Genomic DNA, 10,002 nt, shown 5'->3' on the forward strand with positions numbered 1-10,002 from the left:
CCAGGAGTCTGCGGATACCCCATCTGAGTGACATGGGGGCCCTCTAGGACTCTGCGGATACCCCATCTGAGTGACATCTGAGTGACATGGGGGCCCTTCAGGACTCTGTGGATACCCCATCTGAGTGACATGGGGGTCCTTCAGGACTCTGTGGATACCCCGTCTGAGTGACATGGGGGCCCTGTAGAACTCTGCGGATACCCCATCTGAGTGACATGGGGGCCCTCCTGGATACATACCGTGAGGGGGTTCCCAGCACAACTCCACTCTCTTTACTCCACTCTTTCTTTCAGCTTCCACCCAGCTGTCTTCGTTAGCCCAGCAATAAAATCCTTTTACAGGCCTTCCACTGTGGTAATAATCACATTTTAATCACATTCAGCCTTCCATGGTTACAATGTCTGCTCCTAGCTGCCTGTATCCCGGATCTTTAAGTGAAAAGGCTCGGATGAGGGATGTTTCTGATGCCGAAGGGACCGGTTCCAATCTTAAACCTCAGCCTCTCAGACTTCAGAGGCCCGGCCCGTGACGTGTGGCCGCTGGCCAGAGCCTTCTTTTAAGTTTGCCAGCTGCGCCGCATTTATGTATATGAATAATTTATTTGTCTGGTTTCTGTAGCCGGACGTGGCCCAGGGGCCTCAAGGTGCTTTACAGTGGAACCCTTAGGTTATGGCGAATAAAGAGGGGGAGGCAGGAGGTCAAATGAACAGACACAGCGGATTACCATTAAACTAGGGAGGATAGGATGACAAATAGCATGGAAGGAAGAAAAGTATCAAAGGCCAGGAGTTAACAGGAGCAGAGACAAGAAGGGGCGGTAAATCAGCGAAGCTCCAGCGGAGAGGCACCGTCGATCATTCAATGAAAGCCGCGCTGGCAGCGTCACCACCCCCCGCAGCCTCGGCCCCCTGCAGTGCAGCTAGGGCACGCCCCCCAGGGGCTGACAGACCCTTTCTATGCAGGCGAAAACAGTGCATCTGAGGCTCCCCTGCAGCCGGGAGTTAGTGCGCGTGCGCAGGCGTGGTGCATTCGGGGGCCACTGTCGCCAAGCTAACATTCCCTTTTGTCATTTTTGCATCTCTTATCGAGAGACAGGTGACTCACACCAAGCCGGCCCTTTGCAGAATAGGACACGTTACGACACAAACTTTTACAACGCATGCCTTTACAACGCAGTTTTTACATCGCAACATCCATTACACCGCATGATTTTACAATGCATGCCACCAAAACGCATTTTTAGAAACTACACTTGCAACGCATTCTGTTACAATGCATAATACTTTTAGGGCGACAGTACTGTAAGTGTTGGATAGTGTAGGGGTAAAACTTACTGTTTCCTATTACTTACCTTATAATGGCATGCTTTGTAGCGGCATGCTTGTAATGGCATGCGTTGTAGTGATATGCGTTGTAATGGCTACGTTGTAATGGCATGCGATGTAAAGGATGTTGCGTAGTAATGGCTGCATTGTAATGGTTGTTTCCCTCTTTACAGAGACTACTTACTATAAAATCGGGGTGGGCCTAGCTCATGATGTCATTTTGTGGGGACCCCTTGAAGAAAGCGGGCAGAACCTTTGCAAAACTTTGTGCCCCCCTATCCAGTAGTGCAATTATCCAAACACTGACAGGATTGAGCCTAAATTCAAACACATACCCTATATACTGACATACGTAATGCCAAGTCAGACGTCATCATGGAGTCATGTTTAAATGAACAATCCAGCACCTTCCTACACCTTCCCATTCCACAAAATTATACAATTCAGACCGACAACACAAACTAGAAGGGGGCGTTGCTGTCATCATTAAACATTCCATATATAGCTAGATCTCTGCACAAACATACCGTGCCTTGCAATGCCTCGACTTGTAGCTCTATCTGTTTCTCATCCGACTGCCCTTGGTGCACTAATGCTTTGTGATCAACCTTCATACTCTTTCTCCTATATAGCGGTCAATGCTGGTGCCTATAGGCTTTGTGCCTATATGCTGGCTTTAAGGTCCTTGTTTTTGAAATTGTGATTCTATGCGCCAATTGTGATTATGGAGTCTCCGTCCTGAGTGCAGAGATTCTTCTATACGTAAAATATTGTTGCAAGTTACATATATTAACTCTACGGTCGAAATGTTATGATTATTCTGACTCCACCGTCTAAACTGGACTTTGGGATTGATATACCCAAAGGCCGTGAACCCTGTGATTGGATCACATAAGATCTGTTTCTGGTAAAGGACCCAATGTGATGTAACGTGGGAACAAACTGGTGCGCTAGGAGTAGGTCTTATTCCTGTCCGTTACAACTGTGCGCAAAAACCTGTGATTAGACACTGCTCGTTTCTAAAAAGAATTGGTTCCTTGGGTTCTCATATATAGTATGGCACAATTAATCCCTTTATTTTGTTACTTGGAAAAAAACCTGTGATTAGCAAACCACTTGTTTCTAAAAAAGAGTTGGTTTTTCATGTTGACCAAAGTATCCTCCCAGCTGCACTGAAGACCAGCCACATCAACAGCATAGTTAAAATCCTAACCTCGACCCTACCTAAGCATCCAATTATCCTTCAATAGCCAATCATCTGCTGCTGGGGAAAACTTTAGAAAAAACGGTGGACAAACAGTTTAACAACCTATTCACCAAAGGACAGTGCCTGGAAAACAATTTATCTGGATTTAGACCAGGAGCCAGCATCGCAACTGCACCTTTAAAAGTAGTGCACACCATAGTGCACATTAGTGACAAAGGCTGCACATATCTGCTAATGGTGCTCAGCACTAGAAAACTTGCACAGACACTTGACTGCACCATCAAAGGAAGTAGACATCAGGACATGGAGACCATCGGTCCTGAAGAGCCCAACGAACTGTGATAGTAAAAATGTGCTATACCTGATCGCCTGTCCGTGCAGCCTACTCTATGTTGGCATGACTACTCGGAAGATAAAGATACGAATAAATGGAAGATCGTAGCACCATAAGGTGCAAAAAGAATGACACCAAATTAGCACAACACTTTTTTGGGAGCTAACCACAATGATGGTGACCTACCCTGCATGGCACTGGAGAAAGGGGCAGCAGATGCCCTGGATATAACCAAACCAAGAAATGGTTCACCTTGGAGCAGAGGTGGGTGTACCGCCTGAGATCTTGGAAAAATGGTCTGAAATACGAGATACCTTGGTTACAGTTGTGAAGCGCTGTCCCTATCAGTTAATACCAAACATAGATACTATATCTGAGCTTTCACTGAGCACATTGACCGAGGCCAAAGTTGTATGTTCCCCCGGCATGGCGAGTGACCCCGTGGTATCATCACCCCATGGTATCATAACATAAAAACATTATTCCTTGATATACATAGTAGAGCATTAGTCTTGGCACTAGAGGAAATGAAAGCCCCATTGCACAATCCCCCTTTATTCCCTAAAAATCCTTTTTGTTAAAACACAGTGCTTATGTAGTGCTACAACAACTGGGACTCAGTGTTTTATTTATCACTGTTTTCTCAATAGCTGATAATGAAATGAAGGTCTTATTAGATTACAACTCCCAACATTCATTGGAGTGGGGTGGGGGCCTTCAAACACGGGGGTTCAAGGGAAGGACTGGACCTCTGAACAAATGCTCTCTGAGCATTGACCCATTGGTCCCACGTGCACTATTGACACTTGAAGAGGGACACGCCCACTGGGTCCCATCAGGTGGAAGGGTGACCGCGTCTCTGCTGACACCATACAAGTGCAACCAGCCAGCGAGGGGCGCTCATGCATAGCAAAGCCAGCCGGACCGCTGAGCCACTACTGATGCCAACGGTCTATAATCAGCAGTGGGATTACCTGCCATGAGGGGGGCGTGCACATATTCCTGGGTCCAACTTTATTTAATCTACACATGGAGCCTCTAAACTTAATACTAAAAAGCGCAGGCATAACCCTGCATCAGTATGCAAATGACATCTGCGTCAGGTATAATGTATGCAGGGTGGACGTTCCCACGCAAAAAAGCCTTGTAGAAGTGACGCAGTGAAATCTACAAGATTTCACTGCGTCACTTCTAGGACGCCACTGCCTAAAGCAGGCGTAAGGAGTGACGCTGTGTTGTGGGAATAGGCCTCAAAATACATTGCTGGAGTTGCGTCGTGCTTGCGACACAACTCATTTATTTTATTTTAGAAAAACAATGGTTATGGGGTGGCCTAATAAGGAGTATAGCATATGATTAATTCACGCTGGGGAGCTAAAGATGTAGGTAAACATAAAATCTTTAATTTATTTTCTGTTTTAACATATATCATAAAGTTTCAGGTGCTCCTATGAGTGACAAGGTGCATAACGTGACACAAGTGAACATAGTGAAAAACGAAATGTCACACAACAACAAGGTATGAACCACAGAAATATATACAATGGAGTGGGGGTATTTCCTTGAGTGGGTCGACGACGTTTCGATCTATATTGATTTTAGATCATCTTCAGGACTGAGGAGCCTCCTGAAACTGCAGAGGGGTAAGTAAGATTAACATGGGAACCTACATAATCAATTTCTTAGTGTAGTGATTCTTGTGCTCCCAGTGGCATGTTTCATTTCATGCACATTTAGCTTAGAGTAGGTGAGGGGGCGCTTAGCATTCAAACCCAATGTGTGCTGCGCTTATTTATTACTCATGAGGGGAAGGGGCATTTAAATGCATGCGATGACATAATCATTATAAGAGTAACTTACTCTATAGTTGGGACAGTCCATCTGGACAGAGAATTCGAAACTTGAACCGGAGTAACCGGGATATCGGGTGAATTGACCGAAAAGATTTCTGAGGGGGACAGAAGAAAATCGGTATCATATCGTAATGCCTGGGGCGCCGTGTGTACAGTCAAACTGGAAGGCATTTAGACTTACTTACTTATTTAGACTTAATTGTGATAACGCTCCAGTGGTCATAGTGATAGCTATTCTACAGTAGCAAAGGAATATGCTGCCGTGAAACAGTGAAATCATGACAGGGTATAATTGTTACAGCGCACGAGGCGGCAATAACTAGACTCGGTTAGCCAGGGCAAAGTATAATTGTTACATTATGAATCAAATTTAAATAAAAGTAATGCGGAAGGCCTAAGGTCGGGGAAAACCCGCTCAAAGTGTGTTGGACTTACTAGATCCGAGTGATTATCGAGGGGCAACGTTTTAAGCATGCACATTAAAATCTAGGAACTTGCTGGACCTCGACAATATGGAATGAAGGTCGGAAGGACTTACTGAGTTTTGTTTAAAATTGTAGTCTGTATTTGGGGGTCCGAGTAGCGGCTTACTCGCTATGGAAGAAGGTAACTGGTCATGTTTAAATCGGGTCGCCTGGAGCTAGGGAGCAAGAATGCAGTAGTTTAGACACAGCTACAGTGATGTGGTCGATGTCAGGGCAGTGCCATCAAGGGACTTACTTAATCACGGCGATATGGCGGCTGGAGAGGGGTGTCCGAGGGCCTCGCTGTTTAGTTGCTCTTACAGTGATTCTCGAATGGTGAGCACGATATCAATGCTTCCTGGTTGCGTGCGCACGTGCATAAACGTCCTGTACACGCGCATGCGCGTCAGGGAATTGAAACTCATGCGTGGAGCGCGAGTATAGTGTTTTTTAGCGCGCATGGGCAGAGATTGTGCTTCTTTGTACAGAGTGAAGGCATTATTCTATTGAACGGATTCCTCAGTAATCGTAAAACCCGATGATGGAGGAGTTACTGAAAACAATTTAAATTAATGGGAATATGGTAGGGTCAATGTCATAGGTGAATTACAGATTAAGTATTCAATTATTATATGTACAAGTGTATACCTTAAAAAGGCCTTAAAATTTACCATATAACAACGTTAAACAGCACATTTATATAATGGGTAGCATGATGACATTTAGTGAATAGTAATCAGATACACATGTTTCATTCATCAAGGGAATTGAGTCCTTTCTCAATAGTTTTGCAATAGTAAATCCATTTGCATTCCAAGCGGTTCAGGATAGTCTGTTGATTTCCACCCCTTGCATTTGGTGCAAGTTTATCAATAACCTGCCACTTAAGGTCGTTTACAGACACAACTCCAGCAATGCGTGACTTTTGCCCCAAAAGATGCGTCAGAATTTCTGACGCATCTGTCTATCCTTGCGCCATGGTACGCCGTATTGTAAATATGGCGCATCCATGGTGGTGCAAGGATTTCTCAGAGAGGCGCAGGGAAAGTGACGCATCTCTACAGATGCATCACTTTCTTGTTAATCTGCCCCATAGATCTGATAGCAGTAAGCATGGGCGAATTTTGTGAATCTGGCGTTCGCGAGTTTGCGTATTTGTGAACTCACAATCCGCAAAATCCGCGAATTCTCACGAATTTGTGGATTTTTTTGTTTTTATAGTGTTCGCAAGGGTTTTTGCCAGTTCGCGAGGATTTTGTACCAGTTCGCAATCGCGAACTTACTTGTCGGCACGCAACGGTCGCGACTATGTTGTTTCTACATCTGGTTCATCATCACAGGTTCACAGCACCCTCTGTTTCAACACTGCCACCCTCTGTTTCACCCATGCCACCCTCTGGTACATCAATGCCACCCTCTGGTTCATCATCATCACTGTAGATTATGGGGGGAAAAAGCAAGCACACCTGCCCTGCTTCAACTGACATGAATTAATTTGGGGTTGATTTATTAATGTGTCACTGTTTTAAAATTCCAGTCTGGCACCTGCTTCCTTATCTGTAATTTGCTTTCTGTTGCAGTGCAATTTTTTTTCCAGGACCTTTGTGGCCTACTTGTAGCTCTTCTATGGTCCGGCTGTGAGGGTCAGAGCAGGGTCATACAATTGTTGCAACTAGCAACTGAACTCTGGAGGGGCCCCAGTCAGGAAGCACTACAGGGAATGGTTACTAATGATGAATTTGAACTTTTGCACCTGCTGAGTGCTTTCAGTTTAGCAAAACTCGTTTTTCTGCAGAACAGCAAATGTAATGCCCCAAACAAACTTACTTGTGAAAGTTGATTTCTAATCCAAAAGTGATCCAAAGCAAGTCAAAAGGCCTCAAATCCAAAAAAGTGCAGGCAAATGTCAACCTGAGGAGTTATTCTGATAAAAATCATCATTTTCAGAAGGTCTATGCTGCTTGCTAGTGGATTTCTTGTGCAGAATTGCAAATTTTGTAATTTCGCGAGTGCGAGATTGTTGCTGCCCGCCGCACCTACATGTTCGCAATTGCGAACTTACGCCGCACGCCGCAAAATTGTATCACCAAGAAAAAAAAATCCGCTGCGTGCGAATTTGCGGATTTTCAGTAAATTCGCGAGCGTTCGCGGATTGCGAATTTACCGAAAATCCGCAAAATCCGCGAGCGGAACGGATTTTCCGCCCATGCTTAGATAGCAGTCATGTAGTTATGGCAAGAGACAGACTAATAAATAGGTTACTCGCTCGTCCACATGATGCAGAAGAGATGAGGCTTGGATGCTGGCACTTGTTACTGATGACAATCATCAGCCTCATGTGTAGCAGACATCTGCGCTGCTTGTATTCAGACTGGCAAACCCAGTCACAAACACCAATGAATGAAGATGAGTCCCTGGCGAAAGCACCTACGGGTGAGCAAGGCAGGAGAGAGGAAACTGGAGGAGGTGGAAGCACCTGAGTGGGAAGAGTGGAGCACTCTGTGATCCTGATAAGAAGAGATGGTACAGCACATAGACAGAAGTGTTGCAGGAAGAGTCTAATTAACACCTCCCAAGACAAAACCAAGGCCTGTATTGGCTGCCGGTGTCACCCCTACACTTCTGTGACCATTCCCTCTGCCCCAAAACCTTCACCAATCCCTCATCTTAGGGTTATACCTCAGGTAATTTGTACGTATACGCTTTGGCATGAGACATCAGCACAATGTCTCAGGCCACAGAAAAGGTTCAGACTGTAGACAGCAAATCTTTCCTTCCAGTTATGCAGAATGCACAAACCAGTTCTGCTCACAGGCTCAGCCTCAGAGAGAAGAACAAAAAAAACTGGAGGTACAGAGATTGTAACCATTGGCCAGAAGAGCTATTCCTGGAGTGACATAGACCGGCAGGCTTTGACTTCAGAAAGCAGAGTTGTCCATCAGCAAAGGATGTAACGAGCCTCTACATCACACATTATGGCGCTATCTTTCAGGTGACATAGAACTTACAGGTTCTGGCCTCATGCAGTATGTATCCAAACACTTGTACCTGCAGGCAAATATATACATTGCAATATGTTCACTTTCAGTCACAAACATGTTGTTTGGCGGTGCTGAGATTATCTTCATAATGTTAAAATATTTACCTGTTGTCTATCTCTGTGTCAAACATGAGTATCTGTGTTATTTGTCTGTGGTGCACTCGTGTTACACTGGGGTCCATGGGAAAGTACTTTAGCACGTTTAGTGATTGCAGTATTTTGACTGACTTTCCTCCCTTGTATGGTGATCAGTGGTCTGCCTTCTCTTCCTCTTCAGGGGTGGTGAAGCTCGAGCAGGGAGATGAGTTGGAGTTGGTTATTGCTGATCGCCCGCAGGCACAAGTCTCCCTAGATGGTGATTCCACATTTTTTGGTGCCATACAGCTGTTGTGACCAGCTCAGGCTCAGCCCAGTCCCACACTGAAGACTACGTGTAACATGTGACGTGACATGACGTTCTGATCTTTGGAAGAACCATTCATCACCCCCACCAGACTCCTGTGCTCTGAGGAGTCGCATATCATTACTTGACTGCGCTCATTGCGCGACAGTCCTTCTTTCGTATAGTGGTCTGTATGAACCAGACTCTCCATTCTCTCGCCACCATGTCTTTACGTGCATAACCCTATTTTTAATGTTTATCAATTCCATGTGAGTTGTTGATTCTGCTGTTTAATAGACCACAAGCAATGCCAGAAACTAGGATATGCCCAATCTGAGCCGCACATTGTTGGTATAAAAAGTCTAGATCATATGTATTCTAATACAGCTCAGATATTATTGTGCACATTGCAGTTGCATTCTAGTCACACGTGTTAAAGCTCTTGCTGGTAAAATATCTACATCTCAACCAGACCTGAACCCCCGAACACTGCAACTGCTTGAATTACAAGGGTCATTTGGCGTAGTTAGGAGGAGTGTGGGTAGGAGGCGATGGAGAACTAGCAGTGGCCTGAGTGTAGGTAGGAGGTAATTAATGACTACCAGTGGCCTGAGTGTAGGTAGGAGGTGATTAATGACTATCAGCGGCCTGAGTGTAGGTAGGAGGTGATTAATTTAATGACTATCAGCGGCCTGAGTGTAGGTAGGAGGTGATTAATGACTATCAGTGGCTTGAGTGTAGGTAGGAGGTGATTAATGACTATCAGTGGCCTGAGTGTAGGTAGGAGGTGATTAATGACTATCAGTGGCCTGAGTGTAGGTAGGAGGTGATTAATGACTACCAGTGGCCTGAGTGTGGGTAGGAGGTAATTAATGACTATCAGTGGCCTGAGTGTAGGTAGGAGGTGATTAATGACTATCAGTGGCCTGAGTGTAGGTAGGAGGTGATTAATGACTATCAGTGGCCTGAGTGTAGGTAGGAGGTGATTAATGACTATCAGTGGCCTGAGTGTAGGTAGGAGGTGATTAATGACTACCAGTGGCCTGAGTGTGGGTAGGAGGTAATTAATGACTACCAGTGGCCTAAGTGTAGGTAGGAGGTGATTAATGACTATCAGTGGCCTGAGTGTAGGCAGGAGGTGATTAATGACTACCAGTAGCCTGAGTGTAGGTAGGAGGTGATTAATGACTATCAGTGGCCTGAGTGTAGGTAGGAGGTGATTAATGACTACCAGTAGCCTGAGTGTTGGTAGGAGGTCATTAATGACTACCGGTGGCCTGAGTGTAGGTAGGAGGTCATTAATGACTATCAGTGGCCCGAGTGTGGGTAGGAGGAGGCAGAGGACTATCAGTGACCTGAATATGATTAGAAGGCAATGGAGAACTAGCAGTGTCCTG

The 10,002-nt window shown here is 45.3% G+C and overlaps 1 protein-coding gene across 1 annotated transcript in view; it reads left to right on the forward strand.

Moving 5' to 3' along the window:
- Positions 1-9,307, forward strand: part of LOC147718384 (tumor necrosis factor ligand superfamily member 13B-like) — a 421,739-nt gene extending 412,432 nt beyond the window's left edge. The window contains exon 6 of the mRNA XM_086918333.1: positions 8,501-9,307. Within this exon, the coding sequence (XP_086774459.1) occupies positions 8,501-8,616 (116 nt within the window). The 3' untranslated portion in view covers positions 8,617-9,307. The remainder of the gene's footprint in view (positions 1-8,500) is intronic.
- Positions 9,308-10,002: the final 695 nt, after the last annotated feature.

Source organism: Lissotriton vulgaris, chromosome 4_1, assembly GCF_964263255.1.
Source record: "Lissotriton vulgaris chromosome 4_1, aLisVul1.2, whole genome shotgun sequence".
NCBI lineage: Eukaryota > Metazoa > Chordata > Amphibia > Caudata > Salamandridae > Lissotriton > Lissotriton vulgaris.